The 26,521-nt window shown below is 50.9% G+C and overlaps 2 protein-coding genes across 8 annotated transcripts in view; one reads left to right on the forward strand and one right to left on the reverse strand.

The window, feature by feature from the left end:
• HAAO (3-hydroxyanthranilate 3,4-dioxygenase) overlaps positions 1-24,608 on the forward strand; it is a 28,405-nt gene extending 3,797 nt beyond the window's left edge. The window contains exons 1-10 of one of the 2 annotated variants that reach the window (XM_060169842.1): positions 11,558-11,637; positions 12,561-12,639; positions 17,383-17,466; positions 17,762-17,868; positions 20,396-20,485; positions 20,809-20,852; positions 21,138-21,283; positions 23,137-23,205; positions 23,393-23,475; positions 23,574-24,608. In XM_060169842.1, the coding sequence (XP_060025825.1) occupies positions 11,558-11,637; positions 12,561-12,639; positions 17,383-17,466; positions 17,762-17,868; positions 20,396-20,485; positions 20,809-20,852; positions 21,138-21,283; positions 23,137-23,205; positions 23,393-23,475; positions 23,574-23,652 (861 nt within the window). In that variant the 3' untranslated portion in view covers positions 23,653-24,608. Of the gene's footprint in view, positions 1-11,557; positions 11,638-12,560; positions 12,640-17,382; positions 17,467-17,761; positions 17,869-20,395; positions 20,486-20,808; positions 20,853-21,137; positions 21,284-23,136; positions 23,206-23,392; positions 23,476-23,573 lie in introns of those variants that run through there. The other variant, XM_060169843.1, reaches the window with a different exon arrangement.
• Positions 17,228-26,521, reverse strand: part of MTA3 (metastasis associated 1 family member 3) — a 174,868-nt gene continuing 165,574 nt past the window's right edge. For 3 of the 6 annotated variants that reach the window (XM_060169832.1, XM_060169831.1, XM_060169834.1), the window contains one exon: positions 17,228-17,421. In XM_060169832.1, coding sequence (XP_060025815.1) covers positions 17,318-17,421 — 104 coding nt within the window. In that variant the 3' untranslated portion in view covers positions 17,228-17,317. Of the gene's footprint in view, positions 17,422-25,861; positions 26,081-26,262; positions 26,404-26,521 lie in introns of those variants that run through there. The other 3 variants (XM_060169839.1, XM_060169838.1, XM_060169841.1) reach the window with 2 other exon arrangements.

The raw sequence follows: 26,521 nt of genomic DNA on the forward strand, positions 1-26,521 counted from the left end.
ATGGTCTTCTTTTACTTTATTTCAGCAAACTTTTTATGTGCTTAGCCAGCGTTCCATTATGGTTGTATATGAAGCAGTATATGACTTTTAAAAGTTGCTGTAGAGGAGTCACAAGTCACCTACGACCCACCTCTTCAGCTGAGTCATACGCACACTTCTTGTATGCAGGGACCACTGCAGGTGCTGGTCAACAGGCACTGAGACGCTCCCCAAGCGATCGCATGTTGATGGGACAAGAGGTTGTCTGAAGAATTATTTTAATTATTACTTTTCTAAGTAGAAATTGAAAAGATACTCTGCCACCTGTAACAGTGAAGACCGTCTTGAATGTCTTTCAGAACTCCTAGGATTTGGCAGTGTCTAAGATCCCTTCCTATCCTAATAGTCCATGATCCTCACCAGCACCACGTGGAGAAATGACCCTTTATTTTCCCTTAGGAGGAGAAAGATGCGTAGGTCTTAAGGCCCAAACTCTAGGAAAGTATGATGCAGATTTGAACCAATTACATATAGGAGTGGAACATGATGATACTTTGGGAATCACAGATTCCCTTCACTCTGGACTGAAGCTGAAATGAGGACATGGTGAGAGCCTGTCAGAGGAGAAAAAGTCTTAAAGATTGGTAACATTCAGTGTTGAGGAGAGTGTGAGGAAATGAACATTGTTCAGGGTTTTTGTTTGTTTGTTTGTTTTTAAGTCAGTTTAGTAGAATCTATCAAATATATGACCTTTGACCCAGCAGTTCCACTTCTAGGAATCTCTCCTATAGAGACACTGTACGTGGGAACAAGTATACCGTAGGAACAAATAGACTGTATTTCATCAAACCTAAGTGGCCATGACCTGTAAAATGTGCCATTACTTTACGTAGCGATAAGAAAGATGCTGCCGTTTTAACAATGACACTGTGCTTGCATGTCAGACTTACTTTATGCTTATTAAAAGAGCTCTTTTAGACAGACTCAGATGTACATTTTTAAAATCACATACTACCCTTGAGAACTATTGCTTTTGGTTCGGCTTTTCAGCCTCTTAGTTTCTGCCACCTCCAAACCAGCCAGCGCTTCAAGGGGGAATCAGGCTGCCGCGCTCACCTCAGTGCCCTTGTCTTCTCCCTGAATCTTGTGGCCTCTCCACACCTGGGCTGTCTTCAAGCAGGTTTGTTTGTGTGTATTTATTGTGTCTCTGGCTACTATCTGTGGGAATACTATCGTCTACGTGACCACACACTTCATCCTCCCAACAGGGACATTTCTGAGAGAGAGGGGCGTAGGGGTGGGTGGCTGTAATAATACGGGCTCAACGGGCACGACTAGTGACTACAGCGGACCGCCGGGAGCACGGGACTGCCCTAACCACAGCCCCCTTCGTACCGCTATCAGCACATGAAACATAAACAGGAACCACTCCCAGTTAAACGTCGTTTAATTATGAGGACGTTGACGGGGTGTGCGCCTGTTGTGAACTTGGTGCTTCTTCAGCTCCAAGTACACCGTCTCTGCCCTGCCCTGCGATCGTGCCAGCCAGCACCACGCTCGCGCCGCGTCAGGGGGAGGCGTCCGCAGAACACTGAAGGGCCTTCTCTCGCTCTTCCCAGGGCTTTTCTTCCGGCTTCTACTGCACAGCTGCCGGCGGCCGGCTTCCGGTCAGACTCGGCCATCACCGTTTCCGGCTCGCCAGCCCCAGCCTGCAGCTCCTCAGCAAACTTCTCCCGCCACGCCCCCACCCGTGAGTTCTGAGCCTCAGCTGTGGCAGGGAGCGAGTTTATCCTTCCGTGGGTTTTCTGTGTCATCTCTGGAGGTAGTGGCTGCTCCCTTTATCCGTTATTCCTGTGTCCCTTAGAGTCCCGTTGACCCCTCTTAGTAGGTAGTCCCCGTTAACTGGTTGTCAACAGTTCTTCATGTTGAATTTTCCCTGTTCAAAGTACTGGTGTGGTTTCCGCCTCCTGACTGGATCCTGGCTGGATCCTAATTATTTCTTTCACTTGTCATATGAGAACAAAATCTTTCAAAGAATATGGAGAACATGGGGGTAGGTGGGTAAAAAATAACACACTTACACAGCACTTACCATGTGCCCGGCACTGTTCTAAGAACTTTACACCTTATTAACTAATTTAATCCTCATGCCAACCCTATGAAGTAAGTAGTAGTAGTATTTTCTTTTACAGATGAGGAGACTGAGGCACAGGGGGGTTACCTAAGTAAGTGGTAGGGCCAGTTTTCAAATACAGATGGTAAAACTCAGGAGTCCATGCCCTTCCAGAGTACAGTGCTCAGTTTGCCTTGGAGAAAGAGACCCATGAGGGGTCACCCTCAAGAGAGGCACTAATCAGGGCTCACAGAGACCCCACATGATGGTGGCCAAAGTGTTCTAACTTGAAATATGGGAAAGACCAGATAGAACTACGACCCCTAGAGAGATGAAAACTGGGATCCAGGTATGCTGGGGCACCCAAATAAATGCCCAAAGCCCTTCTGCTGAGAAGATGGGGTACAGGATGACAGGTCTTAGGGACTAAGCACAGATAATGATGGGGTCTTCCCTTTGAGAGGAGGAAGGAAGAGTCTTAGCAGAGGCACCTATGGAACTCTGGAGTTTCAGTAACATTCAGGGCTGTCCTTAGGTCAAAATTTTGGAGTGAGTAGGAAAACTCACCCTGTGCGGTTGAAGAAAGATAAGGAACTGGAGTAAAACAACCTTTGTTCATATCTCTGTTTAGCCAACAACTGACTGAGTGGCTTCAATAATATTTCTTTACATGTATACACCGCAGTTGCTTAGCCGTTCTCCTATTAATGGACATCTTGGGTTATTTTCTGTTTGGAGCTATTATAAACAAAGCTGCTAGGAGCACTCTTCTACAAGTCCTTTTGTTTTAATTTCTTTTCAGTAAATACAGGAGTGGGACTGCTGGGTAGTGCAGCCAAAGAAAAAGTGTACAATTCAGTGGCATTAAGTACATTTATATTGTTGTGCAACTGTTACCACTATCCATCTCTAGAACTTTTTCATCATCCCAAACTGAAAATCAGTACCAATTAAACAATAAACTCTCCATCCCCCTTCCCTCAGCCCCTGGTAACCTTTATTCTACTTTCTGTCTCTACAAGTTTGAGTATTCTAGGTACCTCATATAAGTGGAATCATCCAGCATTTATCCTTTTGTGTCTGGCTTATTTCAGGTAGCATAATGTTTTCAAGGTTTATCCATGTTGCAGCATGTGTCAAAATTTCATTCCTTTTCTATTGTATGTATACACCACATTTTTTTATCCATTCATCAGTCAATAGACACTTAGGTTGCTTCCGTCTTTTGGCTATTGTGAATTATGCTGCTATGAAGATGGGTGGACAAATATCTGTTCAAGGTCCTGCTTTCACTTCTCTTGGATATATACCCAAAAGTGGATTGCCACATCATATGGTGATTCTGTTTAATTTTTTGAGGAACCATCATACTGCGTTTCACAACAGCTGCACTGTTTTACACTCCCACCAGTAATGCACAAGGATTCCAATTTGTCCACATCTTTACCAACACTTATTTCTGTTTGTTTGGGGTTCTTTTTAGTAATAGTCATCCTAACAGCTGTGAAGTACTATCTCATTGTGGTTTTTATCTTCATTTTCTTAATAATTAGTGATGTTGAGCATCTTTTCATGTGCTTATTGACCGTTCGTGTATCTTCTTTGGGTAAATGTCTATTCAAAATCTTTTGCCCAATTTTAATTAAGTTGCTTGTTTTTTTGTTGTTGAATTTTATGAGTTCTTTGTATATTCTGAATACTAATCCCTTACTAGATATATTATTTACAAATATTTGACCCATTTTGTGGGTTGCCTTTTCAGTCTCTTGACAGTGTCCTTTGATGCACAAAAGTTTTTAATTTTGATGAAGTTCTATGTTTAGTTTTGTAAGAAACTGCCAGACCCTTATTTCTAAAGTAGTTTTGCCATTTTATACTCCCACCAGCAATGCTGATCATTCCAGTTGCTCTGCATCCTTGTCAACACTTGGTGTTCGCAGTCTTTTTAATTTTAGGCATTCTACTGGGTGTATAATAGTATCTCCTTGTAGGTTTAACTTATATATCCCTGATGACTAACGGTGTTGAGCATTTTTTGACGTGTTTGTTGGCTATTTGTGAATCTTTGTGAAATGTTTGTTCAGATCTTTCACCCATCATTTTGTTGTTTTGTTTTTTTTGTTTTTTGGGTTTTGATCATTTTTTTTGATCATTTTTTAAATTAAGTTGTAGGAGTGGCTGATATTTCTCAGTTTCCTCATCTGTAGGTAGCAGGTATGAATTCCGCCATGACACCTGGGCTACAAGAAATGCCAAGCTTAGCCACTGTCCACACAGCCCTGGACTCATAAGAGCCCACATATGTCCACTCCTGTCCAAGGCATTTGAGATCCATGCTAGGAAGAATGAGGGGGATGCCACAGGATGTTGGGGGTTGCGGTAAGAGGGCAGTGGAAGTGTCTAACACAGAGTGATTTGAAGGGAAGTAGCGTTCATGGCCCCTGGCAAAGAGGGAAAAGAAGACCAGAAAGCTAAAGAATATTATCTCCACAGGAGGAAGGAGGGAGGGAAGGGAGGGGGGAGAGCTCACTGGCCATGGAGCCAGAAAAAAATGGAAATGTAGCAGACATATAAGCCAAACTGAAAGCTCATAGCAGAGCTGGCCTGTGACTGTCTCCCTGAGGACTTTCCACCTGTGAGGTGACAGGGAGACATAAACTTCCTGCTCTATTTGCAGAGACCCCTGAAAAGCTGACAGTGACCAGCATGCAGTTGCAGGGCGTTCTTCTCAGCTGCCCTGCCCTGCCCTGTCCAGTGGGGTCTTAGCTGCAGTTACTGGCTCCATCCCAGGGCCAACAGCCAACTATGATCACATTAGAGAAGTAGTATATTGGAGGGTCAATCCGTTTTATTATTTGATGCCCCGATTTTAGAACCTAACCCTCCCTGAGTTGCAAATCACAACCATAAAGAAATCTTTTAATACAGAGAATTAAGCTTATAAAAGTATATTAGTCAGGAGACAGAAATCATGCCAGTTGTTTAACAAAGAGAATGTAATACAGAGAACTGTTAACTAGGTTTAAAGTTGTTAACTAGTAACTGAAAAGTCAAAAAAAATCTGCAGTATCACAGAAGTAGCAACTGTAAGAAGCAGTTATACCTGCTAGGGCTGAGGGAACCAAAGAAGAAGGTGAATTACTAAACCTTGGAAAGTGGAGGATGACTTCTGCAGAATTGAAACTCAGACCTCTGACAGGGCATGCCAGCTTCTGGAACTGGTAACCCTGATGGGGTCACTTTAAAGCTGATTCTGCGAGAACTGGAAAAATTGCAAATTGGATTTAGAAACTGCCAGGGGAAGAAGCCAAGGTGATGAGCCCAGAAGCCACAGGCAGCCAGGAGACAGGACGCAAAAAGGAAAGAGCAAGTCCCCTCTCCTTCCTCCATCCCTGCAGTCTCCCTCTATTACCTCCACTTTGCAGGGGTAACAGAACCAGCTGGCAAAGCATAAATGGAGTTTGCAGAATCCCAGCCCCTGCATTATAATGCAGAGTATAGAAAGTGAGTTTGGAGCTGAGAGACAGTAGCTTAATAATTGGTTAATACATTAGAAAAACATATAAAAACATCTAACTCTTGCCTGTATAAAACTTTAAAATAATAATCTAAACAATATCAACATAGAAGTTGCCAGTAGGGAGTTCCAGCAGGAAGTTAAATCTTGCCCAGATTCTTTTGTCCTTGACTTGTTCTAGGGGTCGATACAGATGCTTATTAACAGTACACATTAGAAATTACAAGTTTACAGACGTGCATGTATTTAAAAAATAACCACTAGGACTTTCCTGGTGGTGCAGTGGTTAAGAATGCACCTGCCAATGCAGGGGACATGGGTTCAATCCCTGGTCAGGGGAGATCCCACATGCCACAGAGCAACTAAGCCTGTGCGCCACAACTACTGAGCCTGCTCTCTAGAGCCTGCGAGCAACAACTATTGAGCCCATGGGCTCTAGGGCCCTTGTGCCACAACTACTGTGCCCATGTGCTGCAACTACTGAAGCCTGTGCACCTACAGCCCATGCTCCGCAACAAGAGAAGCCACCACAATGAGAAGCCCGCGCATCGCAACGAAGAGTAGCCCTTGCTCACCACAGCTAGAGAGAGCCCAGGCACAGCAACGAAGACCCAGCACAGGCAAAAATAAATAAAATTAAAAATAAATTTAAAAAAATATATATATAAGGCTTCCCTGGTGGCGCAGTGGTTGAGAGTCCGCCTGCCAATGCAGGGGACACGGGTTCGTGACCCGGTCCGGGAAGATCCCACATGCCGCGGAGCAGCTGGGCCCGTGAGCCATGGCCGCTGAGCCTGCGCGTCCGGAGCCTGTGCCGTGCAACAGGAGAGGTCACAACAGTGAGAGGCCCGCGTACCGCAAAATAAATAAATAAATAAATAATAACCACTAGACACATAGGACTAGAAGGTAGAGGGGGGAATGGGTCAAAGAAAACTTAGTCAAAAGTCAGGTGTAGTAGACATGGTTCACTACCTTCCAAGCATCATTTCCCACCTCCCAGTCATGAGCCAGAGTTTTATGTGAATATCCCACCCCACCCCGATGGCCACAGACTTTGAGGGAAGCCAACTCTGCCTCCAGTTTCAAGCACAAATCTTAATTTGAATCAATCAATCAGAATATCTCTCCCTTCACTCCAGTAATTGGTTCAGGTTGGGGCATGTGAAACTTGTACTGCCAGTAAACACACCTGGTTCTCACTTGGGGGCAATTTTGCCCCCCAGGGACATTTGGCAATGTCTGGAGACATTTTTGGTTGTCCCAACTCGGGGAGAGATACTGGCATCTAGTGGGGAGAAGCCATGAATGTGCTAAACATCCTACAATGCAAAGGACAGCCCCCTACAAAAATTATCCACCCAAAATGTCAGTGGTGCCAAGGTTGAGAACCCCTCATCTAAAAGAAAAGCTATGGATAGTTTCCATCTCTTGACCCCTCAGGGAATCAGCCTTGGGATGAAGCTGATGCTGCAGTTAGCAGATCTGAGGAACAGAAAGAACCAGGGTCTATTATGACACCACTAGTTCACAAGCTCATTCTTCCTCTGCGTATCCAGTTATATAAGTCTTTAACTTTCTCTTGGTTAAGCCGTTGTTTAACTGGGGCCTCTGTTATTTGCACCCATGAGCACCTTGATAAACTAGAAAAGAGATAATTTATGTAACACAGCAGGTTAGGCTAACAGAAACCTTTAGAACTACATTCCAAGCAGAGAATACACATTCACAAAAATTGACCATAGACTAAGCTGCAAAGGAAATCTTAACACATCCCCACTGAAAAATAATACACAGACCATCTTCACTCACCACAATGCAATAAAATTAGAAACAATAAACAAAACAAAATGATAGCTGAACAAAAATCAAAACAAAAAAACCCCATCAAACCAACCGTATGTCTAGAAAATTTAAAACAGACTTGTCAATAATACAAGATAAAGAGATAGCAGGGCCAGAACCCAGATTTCCAAATAACCAGTACAGTTCATGACCTAGCCCTTTTATTCATGTTTGTTCTTAAACATTTGCTTAATTATATGAAAGGGAGGGAAAGCGGGACAGAGAGGCAGACAGAGACAGACAAAGGTGAGCTGGGATAGGGATCGGCTGGAGAAACTAGTTCTGTCCGTTGACAGATTGAAGAGATCAGACTGTTAGCAGCCAGACTCAGCGAAGCCTGGAAGTATCTACTGGCTTTAGTGACCTGGGCAGGCAACCACCATCCAGGGGAGAGCAGAGCCAGGCACCAGCAACCAGGACAGGCTCTGATGAGCTTTGGTCCTCGGGCAGCGACTGCTTCTTGCTCCACGTTGCACGTGAGCTCCTGTGTGCAGAGAGGAGAGCTGGCTGCTGTGAGCTGGTAAGAGCCAGAAACTAGAAGGAGCCCATGGGTCAATAACTGGAAGGAGTCCAGGTGGCTGTGACTAAACAATGCCAGCACACCCAGAGAGAATTCGAATTGTTGACTTTCTGAACACTGGAGTCAGATGGTGCCCAGCATCTTTTCATATGTCTCTTGGCCATCTGTATGTCTTCTTTGGAGAAATGTCTATTTAGGTCTTCTGCCCATTTTTGGATTGGGTTGTTTGTTTTGATGATCTTAAGCTGCATGAGCTGTTTGTAAATTTTGGAGATGGTTAGCAGGGTGGAAGGGTGGGGGGCAGGGATAGTTAGGGAGTTTGGGATTGACATGTACACACTGCTATATTTTAAATGGATAACCAAATAACCCAATCAAAAAGTGGGGGGAAGATCTAAATAGACATTTCTCCAAAGAAGACATACAGATGGCCAACAAACACATGAAAAGATGCTCAACATCTCTAATTATTAGAGAAATGCAAATCAAAACTGCAATGAGGTACCACCTCACACTGGTCAGAATGGCCATCATCAAAAAATCTACAGGGCTGGGCTTCCCTGGTGGCGCAGTGGTTGAGAGTCCGCCTGCCGATGCAGGGGACACGGGTTTGTGCCCCGGTCCAGGAGGATCCCACATGCCGCGGAGCGGCTGGGCCCGTGAGCCATGGCCGCTGAGCCTGCGTGTCCGGAGCCTGTGCTCCGCAACGGGAGAGGCCACAACAGTGAAAGGCCCGCGTACCGCAAAAAAAAAAAAAATCTACAAACAATAAACACTGGAGAGGGTGTGGAGAAAAGGGAACCTTCCTACACTGTTGGTGGGAATGTAAATTGGTACAGCCACTGTGGAGAACAGTAGGGAGGTTCCTTAAAAAACTAAAAATAGAGCTACCATATGCCCCAGTAATCCCACACCTAGGCAGAGATCTGGAGAAAACCATAATTCGAAAAGATACATGCACCTGATGTTCATTGCAGCACTGATTACAATACCAGGACATGGAAGCAACCTAAATGTCCATCGACAGAGGAACGGATAAAGAAAATGTGGTACATGTATACAATGGAATATTAGCCATAAAAAGGAACGAAGTAGTGCCATTTGCAGAGACGTGGATGGACCTAGACATTGTCATACAGAGTGAAATAAGTCAGAAAGAGAAAAACAAAGATCGTATAATATTGCATTTGTGGAATCTAGAAAAGTGGTACAGATGAACTTATTGGCAAAGGAGAAATAGAGTCACAGATGTAGAGAACAAACTTATGGTTATCAAGGGGGGAAGGTGGAGGGGTGGGACAAATTGGGAGATTGGGATTGACATATACACACTATTATGTATAAAACAGATAACTAATGAGAACCTATTGTTTAGCACAGGGAACCCTACTCAATGATTTGTGGTGACCTAAATGGGAAGGAAATCTAAAGAAGAGTGGATATATGTATACGTATAACTGATTCACTTTGCTATACAGCAGAAACTAACACAACATTGTAAAGCAACTATACTCCAATAAAAATTAATTTAAAAAAATAAAAATAAAATGGATAATCAACAAGGACCTACTGTATAGCACAGGGAACTCTACTCAATATTATGCAACAACCTAAACGGGAAAAGAATTTAAAAAAGAAGAGATACATGTATATGTGTAGCTGAATCGCTTTGCTGTACACCTGAAACTAACACAACATTGTTAATCAACTATACTCCAATATAAAACAAAAAGTTTAAAAAAATAAAAAGTAAAATGCAGGGTAACTGTCATTCTTTTCTTTGAACTACATATCAGAACATCTGTTGGGCTGAAATCATGGAGGTTTTTTTTCCTTGTAGTGGGAATTCATTCATGCCTTTATCCACCCACCCACCCATCCATCCATTTAACGAACATCCAATCATCTCCTCTGATTACTTGTAGATGAGAAAGACAAAGAATATGGTTTGAGTTATTTTGGTGCCAAACAAGAGTCTAGAAAGAAATTGCTCAGAAAAAAAAAAAAAAAAACTAAATAAATACCTAAAAAGAAAAAGGAGGGAGAAGGGGGGGAGGGGAGGGGTATGTGGAGAGGAAACAGGAGGATCCCAGCAGGGGAGGGCAGGAGTCTTGTTTGCTATCAGACTGGGGTTTTTTTGTTTTTGTTTTCCAAGCTAAAAAATTTATTTTTTCAAAAAAAAATATATTTATTACAGAAAATTTAGAAAATACAGATAAGCAGAAATATGAAGAAATCATAACTCAAAGATGACTTGCCAAAATTTTGGCACTTCCAGATTTTTTTCTATGAAAAAATATCTTTAATTCAAACTGCAAGTATTATCTTCAAATACAGTTTTTACTTAATAAAAGTAATTCGTCTGACTGGGTTTTGATTTGCACAAGGAGCCCCTGTGTCTGAGGGTGCTGAGAAAACCCGCCCACCCCAGGCAGCAGGGAGTGGCCAAGATGGGATGGGGGACAGGAGTCGGAGGGGTTTCGAGTTTCTTAAGCTCTACAGTCTGGATGCTGGTGTCTGAGCTATGTTCCTTCTCCCCCACCCTCACCTCCCTCCTCCAACACACAGGCGCAATCTTCCTAAGAATTCTGAGTCGGGAAGACAGCAGGTGTCCAATCGTCCTTCCCCCTCCTCCGCACCCACACAGGCAAGCATCGGGTCTCCCTGCGCCCCGAGGGTCCCGGTTAGCGCCTCTCACCCCAGGCTGGAATCGTTAGCCCATTAGGTTTGTCCGCCCTCCGCACCCCGGATCCCAGATTCCTGAGGTCCGAGTGCCCGGTTCTTCATCTGTAAAACTCCTCATAAATTGTGGTGTGACTTGAATATGCCCCCAAGACACGAAAGGAGCTGAGAACAGTGCCAGGCACCTTGTCGGTGCTCTATCCGCCACCTGCGAACGTAGGTGAGTGGACGGCGCCCTCCAGCCCGGCGCAGCGAGTACCTGTCTTGCGTCCGGGGCTCCCAGCATTGCGCCCCCCGCTGCTCCTCCTGTCCTCTCCCGACCCAGCCACAGGTAGAGCCGAGCAAGCAGCCCCCAAGAAATCTGCGGACCCTGGCCCGACCTCTGTCCTCGTGAAAGGATAGGGGACTAACATCAATCGGGACCTATGGTGGCCGCTATGCAACCCCGAGATGGCTGTGTAGACATTCCCAGTTTTCAGATGAGGAAACTGAGGCCCCAACCCAGTGCCAGCACCCCTGTATTCAGGCGCTCTGGTTTACAAACCCGCCTTCTCCCCCTTATAGGATTTCTTTGGGGTTTCTCTGGGGCCCAGGCGGAAAGTCTGGGGACAAGGGACCAGGAAGTTTCTCGATCCTGTGACTTACGCCCGGATCGGGCGCCCTACTCCGGCGCGGGTGGGCGGGGCGCCCAGACTGTGCTGCGAGGCTGGGCCAGGCGGCGCGGAGCGCGCGGGGGCTCCAGACCAAAGTCCGAGAGGGGCCACAGCGCGTCACGGGTGGTTGCCCCGCCCTTTGACCCTCGGGATGCTGATTAACCAGGCGGCCAATAGGCGGTCGGGCAGAGGCGCGCCCCTCCGACGGCGCGGAACACACGGCTCTGGAGCGCGGCTCCTGGGGGACCATGGAGAGCCCCGTGAGAGTGAAGGCTTGGGTGCAGGAGAACCGCGCCTCCTTCCTGCCCCCGGTCTGCAACCAGCTCCTGTGAGTCCCACGCACGCCCCCACCCTCCTGCCCTCTGTCCTCACCCCCTTCTCCTCCATCTGCACCCCTCAACCTCCAGCTCGGAGTTCGTCAACCCAGAAGATTGCAGAAAGGGGGATGCCATTCTCGTGATGTTCAGGGAAGGGTGAGGACGGGCTGTTCCGGGTTTCACCACCTTCGTCTGTTCCTCTTTCTGGTGACTGCGTGCTGCCTTGACGTCTGAGGATGGCTGGGTGACGGAGACTAAAGAGATGCCGATGCCAGACGGCAGCCCTGTCCCCCAGGGCTGAGAAACAGCGCTCCAACCCCCACTGAAATTGGGGGATGGGGAGGATACCCCAGAATCAATTGTAGAACGGAGGCCTGGGGACAGCCCAGTCGTACACGCACACTCCGTTCAGGAAGGGGCAGGCAGAGGGCGAAGTCAGAGGGTCAGCTCCTGCGGGGGGATCTCCACTTGGTGCTCTTCCCAGGCCCCGCTTTGCAGCTGGGCGCTCACAGACCCCCACCAGGCCCTCCCTGGCCACCTCTGCCCCAGCACCCAACAGGGCTGACTGTCTTCCTCCGGCAGACCTCTGAGGCCCTCCCCTGTGGACCCTTCACCTCCTTCCCCCTCATTCACCTGGGTGGCCCTGCCTCGTGTGCGCCCCAGCTCCGGGTTCACAGTCCTGAGTTTGCTGGGTCCGCTGAACATCTCCAGCAGGGCGGCTCCTCAAACCACACAGCTCCAATCACTAACACCTTGACAAGCCCGAGACTGCCAAGTGTTTTCACATCCTCTCATTTAATTCTCCAGTAGCCCCATGAGGTGGGATTTTTTTTTCATATCTTTATTGGAGCATAATCGCTTTACAAGGTTGTGTTAGTTTCTGGTTGTACAACCACGAGCTGGTTCAGGACCTCTCCCCTCTCATCCACTGCAGGCACCAGAAGCAGCTCAAAATCATGTTCGTCGGGGGTCCCAACACCAGGAAGGACTACCACATCGAGGAGGGTGAGGAGGTAGGCCGCAGACTGCCCCCCTCCCCCCCAACCCCGCACCGACCCAGCCCGGGGGGAGGGGACACTTCCCCTGCCAGGGTCAGAGCCTGTGGATGAGAGAGGCGGGTGGTCAGATGACTGATGGGTGAAGGGGGCACAACTGAAACCACAGGGTAAAACTGCTGCCCCGAAGTTGTGGGCATCCAGTGACACCCTTGACAACTCCCGGGAAAGAGTCCAGCCTCTGCGGGTGTGAGAGGTTCCAGCTGTTGGGCGTCAGCCCCCAGGCACAGAGGCCGTCCGTGCTCCGGGGGAGGATGCCCTGGCCCCTCGCCCCCAAACCTGAGTAATGCAAGATTGGCCTCCAGAGTGAGACCCCCTCCTTATCTAGAGGGCTGGGAGGCCCCCTCCTTATCTAGAGGGCACAAGACACATCAGTTGCTAGGAGCGATTTGATGGAGGGGTGGGCAGGTGGGAGGGGGAATTTGTACTAAATACCCTTCTGTACCTTGAATTTTGAACTGTATTTCTGTGCTATCAACCCCAAAGTAAACAAACAAAAGTAAACTCAAAAAAAAAAGCCCCCTTGAGAGACACAGATGGGTTCCCAGCTATCAGAATCTCTGGTGGCAAAGGTTCAGTATGGGGGGCCTGATGCTGGGGTTCAAGGTCCGGGGTTCAGCTTGGTCACCAGCCTCCACCCCCCACCACTGGTGTCTCAGCCGCAGCCGGGGACTGGAGGGAACATAGGAGAATCACTCGCTTAACAAGCATTTGCGAGCACCTAAGGCGTGGGTGAGGGCAGAGCGGGGAGGACCCCGGGCCAGCCAACCCCTCGCCTCTTCCCGTCCTAGGCCCCGCCCCTCTCCCGCCACCCACTTCTCACAACACACCTCACTGGAGGCCATTTTCCTCTGGAAAAAGTCAGCAGGAAAATCGAAACTACAGAGAGAAGATGGGATTGGATTGGGAGTGGCCCCAGTGGGGGAGATGAGGCCAGTCACAGGGTCTTTCCTGCCTGCCTCAGTCAGCCTCAGGACCCCCATCTTGTCTTCCAGAGGCTTCCACCCTGTGAGCCCAGGTCTCAGTGCCCACCTCTCCCGTCTCCCTCCCTCCTTCCTCCCCTTCTTGCCCCCTACCACCTCTGTCCCAGCCCCACCTCAAGGTCTCCCCAAGTGGATGGTATGCACTTAGGGGCCCAAACCAAACCCTGGCTCAGCTGGGTCGCTGGCGGGTGAGGAGGGCTGGCTTGAGCAGGTGTCCCCACTCTGGAGGGACCCTCAGGTGGTTGGGAGGAATTTGGGAATTCCCATCAATCTGTGATGGCTTGGTCCTACCTGCGGCGGGGGGAGTGCCAGCCACAGGCCCTGGCAGCCACAGGGCTGAGGGTCAACATCCTGTCTGTCCCTGCCTGTCCGTCCCTGCCTGTCCTTGAATCTGAGGAGGGGCCAGGGGCCAGGCTCCTCCCTGGTGAGGGAAGGGAGTCACTGAGCCAAATTCTCCTCCTGGCTGAACTGAGGCCTCTGCAACAGCCTTTCAGGTGCCCGGGCTCTACCCACCACACACACTCCAGTTACCTGACTCCTTCCCTTGGGGCGCACAGGTGCGAGGGAGCCTGGGCTGGGAGTCAGCTGGACCTGGAGTCTGCCTCTTACCAACCATGTGAGTTGGCAGGGCCCATCACATCACCTCTCTGAGACTGTTTCCTCGCAGCTCACGGGGGACACCGGCCCCTGGCTGGTGGAAGGTTGCAGTGTGGGTAGGGTATGTGCACAGAGCCTGGCACAGGGTTTAGGTGCTTAATACACGTGGGTTCTCTGCACCCTCAGCCCCTCTCTGCCCTCGCCTGCCTGTAAGGCCTTTCCAGGCTGCGGAGGCCAGATTCGATTCAACAGCCAGTACAGTTCATCCTCTAGTTAGCCACAGGCCCCAAACATCATTTACTTCCAAACAGAGCATCATTCCTTTTGGATTGCCCGTGGCTGTTTGGGATTTTCTGCTGTTCAGGATCTGCACCTCTGCTCCAGGCTAGGCCTGTCCCTCATCACAGGACAGGCGTCTAAAATTCCACTTTCTAAGATTTCTTTCTAAGTTGTTGAATGGCCACTAACACCTTGTAGCCTGCCCAGAAAGGGCTTGACTTTGGCCCAGACCATCACTCCAGCCCTGCCGCCCACTCCAGCTTTCCCTGATATTTGTGGGGCCTAAGGGGTATGGCCCCCTCCCTAGAATTCTCTAGGCCTTTCCTCCTCTCCCCATAACCATGGAAGGACACCTCCCACATCTACAAACACATAAGGGCTTCCTCCCAGCTGAGGAGGGTTTGGGGGGAGTTTGCAGAATTGCTCCCTAGAAGAGCCTGATAAGTTTTTTCTTATTTGTTTTAAATAACTTGCATGAATTATTTTTAATAATAAAAGTAAATATTGTTTATTGTAGAAAACGTGCAGAATATAGGAAAGACAAACGTAAATGTATACCTCATTCATAATCCCACCACTCAGGGATGCCATGGTGAACACTGCCTGGATTATACACGTATGGCTACATAATTAGAAACCTGCTGGGTGTAGCTCTGAATCTTGCTTTCATATGATAACTTTAGTATTTTCCCATTTTATTAACAGTTATTCAGAGACATCGTTTTTAATGGCTGCATAATGTTCTCTATTTTGTCTCTATCATAAAATAGTGCCATTTCTCCTACTGCTATTATTAGCATTATTTTTGCTATCCCTTCCATCACTAATAGTAATAGCTAATATTAATACCTACGTGCTGGGTACCTTTGTGTACAGCATCCTGGGCACACTTCACAGCAACATTCTGAGTAGATACTGTCATTTTATAAATGAGGAAACGAGGCACAGAAAGGCTAACTGAATTGGCCAAAAGTACACGGTGACCTGGCCGAGCTGAGGGCCAGGTGACACTGGATGCTATGCCTTTAATTACCATGTGCTGTGATAAAACAGCCATGTACGTCGGCCATGAGGCACGTGCATTTCTTAAGATTTTTTTTTTTATGTGGACCATTTTTTTTAAAGTCTTTATTGAATTTGTTACAATATTGCTTCTGTTTTTATGTTTTGGTTTTTTGGCCGCAAGACATGTGGGATCTTAGCTCCCCGACCAGGGATCGAACCCCCGCACTCCCTGCATTGGAAGGTGAAGTCTCAACCACTGGACCACCAGGGAAGTTCTGAGCCAGGTGCATTTCTGAGTCACTGCAGCCACTTTCCTAGAGGTGGAATGACTAGGACAAGCTGTAAGGTGGCCAACTGTCCTGGTTTTCCCTGGACTTTGACGGTTTCAGCATGGAAGGTCCTGCATCCCAAGAAACCCTTACAGGGGTGTGAGCTGTGAAGGCTCTTCCTGCCCTTTGCCACATTGCCCTTCAGAGGGGTTGTGTCAGCTTGTCCTCATGTCAGACTGTAAAGCCACATTTCTCTAGTTTCCCTGAGCTCACTTGATTTCTTTTAGTAGACTCTGGGACAAGAACCTCTGTCTCCTCTAACTCCTTACACGGTAGTAATAATTATTATTAATAACACCCCTTCAACTATTGGCTGGGGCTCTTAACACCCGTGCAATGTGTGACAGGTAAAGAGAAAATGTGTCTTCCTCCTCCTCCTCCCAGTGCCATGGGTAATCTCAGTAAACACGTTAATTAGGGACTTAGGATGGAATAAGAAAATGCGGTAGGAGCCCTGCGGCACCCGCTCCCCGCCCCAGGGAGACAGCAGGGGGCGAGTGCTTCCATCCCCAGAGCCCCCAACTCATCCCAGCTTCCAGCATCAAGTCCACCATTTACATGGCCATTTATGTGTCCAGTCGACCCCCAGAGGGATTTGAACCAGCATAGCCCCATTCCAGGGCATCACTGTGGCCAGAGGAGCTAGCACTGGCTCCAGAGCTACACTCAGACTCAGGTCCAAACTGCTGCTCCAGGACTAACTGTGTGACCTTAGGCAAGTTGCTTCACTCTCTGAGCCTCAGTTTCCCTTTTTTTCTTTTCTGCAGAATGGGGCTCATAATATTTTTGGAGGTTGTCACAAAGATTTCTGATAATGTACAGGCATACCTAAGAGATATTGCAGGTTCGGTTCCAGACCCCTGAAAGAGAGCAAATATTGCAATAAAGTGAGTCACATGAATTTTTTGGTTTCCCACTACATGTAAAAGTTATGTTTACACTATACTGTAGTCTATTAAGTGTGCAATAGCATTATATCTAAAAACAGTATACATACCTTAACTTAGAAATAATACTGTTGGGAAAATGGCACCAATAGATTTGCTCAATGCAGGGTTGCCACAAACCTTCAATTAAAAAAAGAAACGCAGTATCTGGGAAGCGCAATAAAGCACAGCACAATAAAACACAGCCTGTCCGTATAGGAAAGTGCTTGCCCAGCCCCTAGGATGCAGTGAATGGGTAGTTCTCCTTACCTGCCTGATGGGTCCCTGAATTGTCCGCTAAGCATCTCAGCCAGCCTCCTGCCCTCAAGCCAGACACCAACTGTTACGTCCTGGGTACTTTGGTCATCACTTTAATGTCAAGGTATGATCCTCATGTGTCCCCAGCCCTTTTATCTGTGGCCTGTGTCAGGGGAGGCTGGGGCCTCATGCGAGAGTGACCAAGGTGCTCATGAACCCTGAGGCCTTCAGGAAGTTCCTCAGGTTTCCTGGTCAGAACTCAGGCCAAAGACCTGGAAGAGGGACTGGGGAGGGTCCAAGCCTGTCTGCTGTCCTTTGCCACAGGTGTTTTACCAGCTGGAAGGCGACATGCTTCTCCAAGTCCTGGAGCAAGGGAGACACCGGGATGTGGTCATTCGGCAGGGAGAGGTAAGGCTGGGCCCCAGAACAGGACCCCAGCATGTCCCCTCTCCTGGCTTTTGTGGTGGTCTTGTGCTCCCAGCCTCTTCCTGCCCTCCTACCTGCCCAGCCTGCCTCGGCCCCGTCCTCAGGCACTTCCTCCTCAAGGCTGTCCATCTCAGCACAGCCTGACATCTCCTCTAGTTCCCGGGTGGAGGCTTGGAAGAGAGGGGGCTGGGCTGGACTGTGGTCAGCTGGGGAGGCCTGGGACGCTGCAGCACTGAGGCCTCCATGGGGGGCTGGCACCTTGTCCCCACCCCTGCAGATCTTCCTCCTGCCCGCTGGGGTCCCCCACTCTCCACAGAGGTTTGCCAACACAGTGGGGCTGGTGATTGAGCGGAGGCGGCTGAAAACGGAGCTAGATGCACTCAGGTAAATGGGCCTGGTCTGGGGGTCTGGCGCAGAGATGTGGGGGAAGCAGCAAGATCCTAGATAGACCCAAGAAAGCCACTCAGCCACCGAGAGGGTTGGTGGCAATGGGGATCCTGCATTTGCTGGCTGATGGGGAGGGATTGGGGTAGGTGGGAGGGTGGGTCTGATGATGCCGGGGAGGCGGGGTGTTCTCTGTGACCGCCTGGGAGCCCATCAGCCTGACACCTTCTGGCTGGGCCCAGAACATGTGGGATCTTAGTTCCCCGACCAGGAATTGAACCCACGCCCCCTGCAGTGGAAGCGTGGAGTCTTAACCACTGGACCGCCAGGGAAGACCCACAACCTGTGCTTTCTGCACTGAGGTCTGCTGGGGAAGGGCAGGGGGATGGATGCCAAAGTCAAACCCACCTGGCCCAGGGCAGCCCGGAACAGTGCCTCCCACCCCAGAGCTGAGTCTCTGCCAGTGCGCCCCTCTTCTTGTTTCTCTACCCCAGCTCATTCCACACCCAGCACTGACATTTGAATAACACTTACTGTGTGCTGGGCACTGCTTTATGTGTATTTATTCCTTTAACCCTCACAATGATCCTATCCGGTGGGTACCGTTATGTACTTTACAGATGAAGAAACTGGGCCCAGGAAAGTTGAGTTTGCTAGAAAGTGGCCGAACTGGCATTATAGAGAAATATGAAGTTAGGGCCGGGATAGCCTAGATGGGAGTGTGAGTAAACCAAGGAGGGGACGAATATGGGTGCAGAGATGGGTGCTCTGTTTCTATAGCAGATTTCTAGAACAGAGTTCCCATCGTGTTCCATTCAGTCACCCGATTATTATCCTGTGAAAGGAGGACTCAGCCTGTGGTACAGGGGGACCCAGATTTTTCCAAAAGCTAAGCTATTTTTTAACTAAGAAAATTAAAATTTCCCAGCAAGTTACTGAAATCAGAAAACTTTGTTATAATGGACATTTTAAAAATGTCCACATCTTGTGTTATAATGGACATTTTAAAAATTCTTCCCTTTTTTTCTAATTACCAAAGTCATACATGATCAATCTTGAAATCTGGAAAAGTACAAGAAAGCAAAATGAACAAAATTAAAATGACTTGTCAGGTAAAAGGGAAATTTGACAGCATGTGAATGATATCTCAATAAAACAAAATAAAGAGAAAACAAGCAGAAAAAAGTCATCCCGCCAATCAAAGCTAACAAAGCACTTAGACGTCCATCTCATCTTTCTTCTCTGCATATCTACACCTTACAACATTGCAGTCTTATTGCAAGCATGGGTTTCAGTTTTGTTTTTTTTTTTTACATAAAAAAACTCATGAGTATCTCTCATGCTATTCAATGCTTTGCAAAAAAACACCATGTTAATGACTGCATACTAATCTACTGCAGAATAGTCTGTTGTAGAAATAGCTGCCTGGCCTTAAATTCGAAAATAAATTGTTGACATGGGGCTTTATATGGGGAGTCTTCAGTGATGGAGAGGACGGCGTCTTCAGTAACACTTTTACAGCAAATTCAATAACAGATTTCATCTGGCTGCTTTTGACCTTTAATAAAAGCCAGGGGCTCAGCATTAAAATGCCACTCTGAAGGCAGTTCCTGGAGGGCATCGAGGTCCAGTTATGAGGCTTTCCAGTGGCCAGCTCCATCCCAGGATAGAACTTAGGGTGTCAGGCAGGGTGGATGCACTGTGTGTCTACAAACCATCGCCCATAAGCAGGACCACTTCTCTTTTTCAGGAGGAGCCGAAGAGCAGAGCTGGCCCGGCACTGGGAGCTAAGCTTGGGGATTAGGCATTCAGTCAGTAGATGTGCTGCATACACAGGGCCCTGAGGCCCAGCCCCGGTCTGCCCCGCGCTCCTCAGGCCAGTGGAGCCGCACGCCAGGCCGGGCTGCGGGCCTGGGTGGGCCTCAGGGAGTCTACTAGAGGCTGTGTGTACAGGCGTATGGACCTTCCTCCAGAGAAGAGGCCCAGCGCTTTGCTCCAGTTCTCAGAGCCATCCGTGACCCCAGAAGAAGGACCCCCTCATCTGGGGGGCGTCTTCAGCACGTGCTCTGACCTAGAGTGCCAGCACTCTGTGGCCCGGATCAGGCTCAGCCTCAGCTTCCCCTTTTGGAAAAGCATTTGTCACTGATGCTGTGTTTCTAAGACTGTCTCCAGTCTGCCCTGCTTCTGCCACTTAGAGGCTGTGTAACCCCTGCCAAGTTACCCAGCTTCTCCCTGAACCGCGGAGTTCTATCTACTTTGTAAATGGTCAAGTTTGGGGAACCAGTAAGAGCTATGGGAACGGGGTCGGTAATAGCCCACCCACGTTGGGGCCACACGGGGGCTCCTGGGAGAGCCGAGTGTGGGTGAGCGTGCATCGGCCGCTAGGTTGTGCTAACAGGATGAAGCAGGCCGTCAGCTCTGTAGGGCCAGCCTGGGCCCGGCCAATCACAAGCAGAGCCAGGCCCGAGGGAGGCTGCCCTGAGGACGTCCAGGTGGGGAGCTGGGTGCCCACTTTTTGTTCTGGCAGGTACTACGTAGGCGACAGCACTGACGTCCTGTTTGAGAAGTGGTTCTACTGCGAGGATCTCGGCACACAGTTGGCCCCCATCATCGAGGAGTGAGCCCCCCAGCCCAGCCCCTGCCCCTCGCTCTCCTGAGGCCCCATGCTCTGGCTGGGGAGAGCAGACCCAGCCCAGCAGTGCTCCTCGGCAGTACCTGCCAGCCCGGAGCTATCAAGTCCAGGATTTAGGGAGAAAGTCTGCCCCTCCCCAGGGTGGAAAGCCCCCTGGGGAGGGGAGGGAAAGGATGGTGGATATACAACAAATTGTGTGAGGGCACCATGAGTGTGTGTGGGCTCCTGCACCCCGGAGTGTGCGTGTGCGTGTGTGTGCGCGCGCGTGCGTCTCACTAGCCACTACTCTTCCCCCTTTGTGCCTGCAGGTTCCTTAGCTCTGAGCAGCACAGAACAGGAAAACCCAACCCCGGTAAGGCGACTAGGAACCATCTTTCTCCCCTTCCCCCTCCCTCCTTTTCCGGAGGAGGGCGGGTCTTGGCTCTGGGTAAGCAGGGAGTCTCCCTTTGAGTGCTCTGCCCTGTACCCCAGGCACAAGAGGATGGCACCAAATAGTACCCCCCATGGCTGCTTGGTCCTTGAGCTGGAGCCAGAGCCCATTCCAGCCATTGGGAGCTGGGACCCCTGGGAACTGGGCCCTCTGGGGCGGGGCCGGCGGGGCCAGAGGACGCTGACCACAGCTGTGCTGTGGGTGCAGACCAGCTGCTCAAGGAACCGCCATTCTCCCTGAGCACACGGTCCGTCATGGAGCCCATGTCGCTGGAGGCCTGGCTGGCTGGCCACCGCAAGGAGCTGCACGCTGGCATACCCCTCAGCTTGTTTGGAGACACCTATGAGACCCAGGTAACACAGCCCTGGGCCACCCAGGGCATCTGCCCAGCAGCCCCAGGAGATGGGAACTAATTACACATGGACACACACACACACACACACACACACACACACACACACACACACACACACACACACTCTCACATGCCAGTCTTGGAGGTTGTGGACACAAGCATAGGTCTTCTTGTTTCCTCCCTGACTCTGAGAATGATGGCTTTGCTGTGAGTGGAAGCCCATGGAGGTTATGTGGTCCCCAGCAATCTTTATTTGCCTTCGGAGTAGGGGGTTGCCGCATCCACTGAGAGATTCCTGGGGGTCTGGGGTCATCTCCCTGCCAGGATTTCCTGGGCCTTTGGCCAATCATAGCCTTGGCAGCCAGAAGGGAAAGAGATATTTGGGGGTGAGGGTTGGGTGGAGAGTTGCACAGAGAGAGACCCAAACAAGGCTTGCCTCCTTCCATTCAACATTTATTGAGTGCCTATTATGTTTCAGGCTTTAGTAGGAAAATAAGATAGAGTCACTGTCTCAGAGAGTGTATGGTCTAGTAAATGGAGAAGTTAATCAACAATTGCCACGATCATGTGATACATTCTTTGGTAGAGAAGCTACAGGAAGCCATAGGAGGATAAAGGAAGAACCAAGCTGTGAGGGAAGTCAGGGACGACTTCCTGGAGGAAGTGATATATAGGCTGAGTTTTAAAGCTATGGTAGGAGTTTGCAAAAGGAAGAAAGGGAGATGGAGAGCCCATTCCAGGTGAAGGAGAAGCCTGAGCAAAGGCATGGAGGCTTGAAACAGGCTGACATTGCAAACAGCTGATGTTGGGGAACCAGGACAGGGGAGTGGGGGCAGCAGATACAATTGGTAGATGGCCAAAGTAGCAGGCAGTGCCCACATGCTAGCAGCTCTCCTGGGCTGGGCAAGGTGCAAGGACGAATCCTGGAAACAAGAGAGCTTCACCCAAGTGCTGAAGCGGGGAGCAGGGGGCTGACCAGGCTACAGTGGTGTTTCAGAAAGATCACTGTAGCCTGAGTGAGGACTGGATCAGGAGGGCAAGTGTGGCAACGAGGAGACCTGACAGGAGGCTCACGTTCACTTGTGCTTTACCGTTTGCCACTGGTACATCCCTTGGAGTTTGAATTAGATACCCCCGTGGAGGGATGATCACTGGATGCAAACCTGCCCTAAAAGGCCCAGCCAGCCGAGCCCTGAGCTTACACAGGGCTGTGAGAGCCGGCGCGCCCCACCACGCCCCTCCCACCCCATTCTTTCACACCCCTCCTTCTCCCTGCTTCAGTTCACTCCAGCCAACATCTACTGAGTCCCACCCACTCTGGGCCGCTGGGAGCGTGGCCTGCACAGCAGCTGTGGGTTCCAGCTGATGCAGGTCAGAGGTGCTCGGCCTCCCTCTCGCTCTCATTCATCCCCTCCCACCTCCCTCCTCCTCCTCCTTAGGCCAGACTCCTAACCTCTCACGAGGAAGGGAGGTGGGCATCCTCTGGGGAGTTCATGCGTGTGTGCTACGTGCATCTGCACTGTGCCATGTACACACACGTGCCTCGTGTGCCCCTGGTAGGCGTGCCTCCACATGGGTCAGCAGTAGTTGTGTCGTGCATCCGAGGGGCCAGAAATGTAGGTGGATGTGGAGGGCAGGCACGTGTGATCCCCAACAGCAGGTGGCCAGGGGGCCCTGTGGCCTGGGCAGCCTTCCTCTCCAAGGCCAGCTCTCTGCTCCGCACCTGGAAATGAGGCTGTGTTGCGGGCCCCATCCCTGCCCCACGCAGGCCTGGTGTCTCGGGGCCAGGTTCAAGGCCATCTCCCACGTGGGGCAGGATGTGCCGGAAAGCTCCGTGTCACTTCCCCGCAGGTGATGGTCTGTGGACAAGGCAGCAGCGAAGGCCCGAGACAGGACGTGGACGTGTGGCTGTGGCAGTTGGCAAGTGGGCCCGGGAGTGGGGTGGGGGGGCACAGCCTCCTGCCTGCCCGTGAGGACCAGGCTGCTCCTGGGGTGCCCACAGCCCGGACCGGCTCCCGGGCCTCCTTGCCAAGGCTGACTCAGGGACGCTCGGACAGGTGCCGCGGCCTGACAGCCTCCATTTGTTTCTCCTATTCCTCTTTCCTAGGAGGGCTCCTCGGTGGTGACGATGCAAGGACAGCGCCTGAGCCTGAGCCCCGACGACAGCCTCCTGGTGCCAGCTGGGACCGCGTGAGTGCCCGGGGAGGATTTACCCCCAACTGTGGGACGGCCCACCTTTCCCTGGGATCCCAGCCTTGTCTGAGCCCCGCCCACCTGTGTCGCCACAGGTACAGCTGGGAACGAGGGCAAGGCTCCACGGCCCTGTCTGTGACTCAGGACCCTGCCCGCAAGAAGCCCCTGGGGTGACCTATCCTCATGCTGCGGGCCCAGAGCTGCCACAGGTGCCCCCGAGCGCCACCCCTGCCAAGTAACCCTCCCAGCCCCACCGCTCCTACGTGCACTGCTGCCGAGTGACTCAGGGTCTCCTGGGCCGGGTCCTGGACATCACTGTCATCCATCCTCCTCCTGTCCTCTCCAGGATTGCCAGGTTCCTGGGGGCCGTAGCTCCCCTCCACCCCTAACAGCCTTCAGCCCACTGCCCTGCAGGGTTCTGCCGGGCGGACTGCTCCCTGAGGCCAGGGTCCTCTCCATCCCTCTGTCCACAGGCTCAGCACAGCACCTGCCTGCTGCCCAGAAGGTCCTTAGTAAAGGCTTCCTGACAGACGGGCACCTACGGGTCTGCACACACACAGCCTGTGATCTTTGCCAGACACCTGGTGCTCCCATGACTGTGTGCGTGTGCAGGGGGGAGGGAGATCTGGAGCGCTGGGTGACCGTGGACCTTGTGGAGGGTCTGTGATCGGGTCCCCCTGCTTGTAGAGAAGCCCTCATGCCGTGTGTGCGGCCCCTCCATGCGAGCTCCTATGCCTGTCCTGCTGCACAGCTGATGTCCCTCTGCCTCTTTCTCTTTCTCACTTACTCTTTTTACATAACTTTAAAATATAGCATCTGTTGAGGTTTCTCTCCCCAGTAACTGAAGTGACTTGTGCTCATTGTAGAAAACGTAGAAATACTAAAAACACAAAATCCCCCCAGCTGGAGTTAACCACAGTTAATACACAGACATTGTGATGAGCCTTCAGAGGGGCGTAAAGCTGTTCAGGAGCTTGGCAGCAGCGGGGGAGGGCTGTCTGGCCTCCTCCCCCTTCTCCCCCCTGCTATGTACAGGCCCCCGTGGGGTCCAGGAGTGCTGGGAGCCCGGGACGCAGCAGTGGGTAGAGACGAATCATGCAACCTGCAGAGGGAGATCTGGGCTCGGCTTCATGGGGCTTCAATGAGAAGTTGGTGAGGGGTCACACGTGGGGGGAACTGAAGCTGGATCTGGATGAAACAGGTCCCTGGGTAGAGTCAGCGCTTCCTCCAGAAAACCTGGGTCTGAACCCTGCCTCCCCCGCCCCAGCCTGCCGGCTCATTGCTTCGATCCCCTCCACTGACAACGGCAAAGGAGACCCTGACTTTGCTGAAAGGACTTCCGGCCCTGAGGGATGTCGGGACCTTCACCCACCTACCGCTCTAGAGGATTTCTTCTCCTACAGGCAACGAAGAAACACCACCAGCCTCCCCCTAAGCTTCCACCAGTTCAGGGCAGTGAGGGCAGAGGCTGGGCGTGTGCTCGGGCTGCAGTGATGTGTTTCTCTGTACAGGAGCTGAGGACAGAACACACGAATGTCCCAGGGAGGCCCCCTGGGCAGGGTGCACGTGGCCACGAGAAGGGCTCCCTAGTGCCAAGCGTGGGCCTAATCCAAGACAGAAAATCACGAAAATTAGATCTCCCGTTTTTCTGAACACCGACTCTGTGCCAGGGAATTTGCTAGATGTTTTCACATATATGACCTCATTTAATCCTTATAACTCTCCAAGAAGGTGGTAGCACCCCATTTTACAGATGAGGCTCAGAGAGATTTGGAAAGCAGGCAGCTCTGTTTCCAGCCCAGGCTTGTCTGTATTCAAAGCTCAGTATGGTGGTCCCACCACCCTGCACCCCATGGTTATGGCCTATCTGCCCTCAGCCTTGGCCAGTGGGAGCCCAGGGAAGTGGAAAGCCCTGGAGGATCTGTGGGAGAGGGGCCAACAGCCACTGCGTCTGAAACCCAGAGACTCAGAGTTGGCAGCACGCAGTGCCCTGCTGACCACAGCCGTTTGGCATGGAGGCAAGGGGGCGGGGCGTGTCAGATCCTGGAGCCTGGAAGCACAGCCTCTTTTGGTGCTGTCCCAGGTTACCAGGAGCCCCGGGCCCTCATCTCTGCCCGCAGGCCTGGTGCCATGGGCTCATGAGAATACCACGCAGAGGGGAGCAGGACTCGTACCTTATCTGAAGCCAGCCACAGCTTCCCACTCCCCTCTCCGCAGGGAGTACTGGGTGATGGCCGGCTAAGCGGGGTGGACAGTGGCAGGGAACCTTGAGGACTCTCAGGATTGTTCTGTTTGTGGGAGAAGCCCCCACGTCCCCAGGCCATGGCAGTAGAAACTTGGCAGGGGAGCCCTCTGCCTGTGGGATGTACTTCATCACGGATGTGGACTTGGGACCATCACAGACTTTGGAAGCATCAGGAATCTGGGAATAACGACAGCAGGCTGGCGGACGTACAGCAGGCTGTTCTCACCAGGCTGTGAGCACGACGGTCAGGGTGTTGAATGGACTCCCACCTCCCTCTCCCAGGACGATGTCTTGTTGGCTCCACAGTTCCTGCTGCCAGAGCTGGTGGGGGCAGGGAGGCAGCCACCCAGTCTGCGTCTATGATGGGGTGGGAGGGGTCCAGGGTGGTCTGCATGAACCGGAGAGCTTTGAGTTGCCAGGACAAGCTCCTGCCTTCAGGCAGGCCAATGTCTGACCACTCAGGGCTGTGAACACTCTCCCCAACCTCACCCCAGCTGGGCCTTCCTCCCACTTCAGGGTTTCTCTGAGCCTCCACTCACCCTGATGAGCCCTGCATCCTCCTCTGCCAGGGGCAATGCAGATTCCAACGGAGGCCGAGCTTAGAGACCTCACACGCAGGCCACTCGGTATGCGGGGGAGGCGGGGAGGGAGGGAGGGCAGGCTGCAGGGTTCCACTTTGCCTGCAAATAGGAACACAGCATTTCTCAGTGGCTGCGAGGATGCTGAGGAAAACCCCAGGATACTGAGTCATCGCGGTGGCCGGCTGATAGCAAGCACTAATCCTTGAACACTCTCGTG

The sequence above is a fragment of the Lagenorhynchus albirostris genome, chromosome 13, assembly GCF_949774975.1.
Source record: "Lagenorhynchus albirostris chromosome 13, mLagAlb1.1, whole genome shotgun sequence".
In the NCBI taxonomy this organism is placed as follows: domain Eukaryota; kingdom Metazoa; phylum Chordata; class Mammalia; order Artiodactyla; family Delphinidae; genus Lagenorhynchus; species Lagenorhynchus albirostris.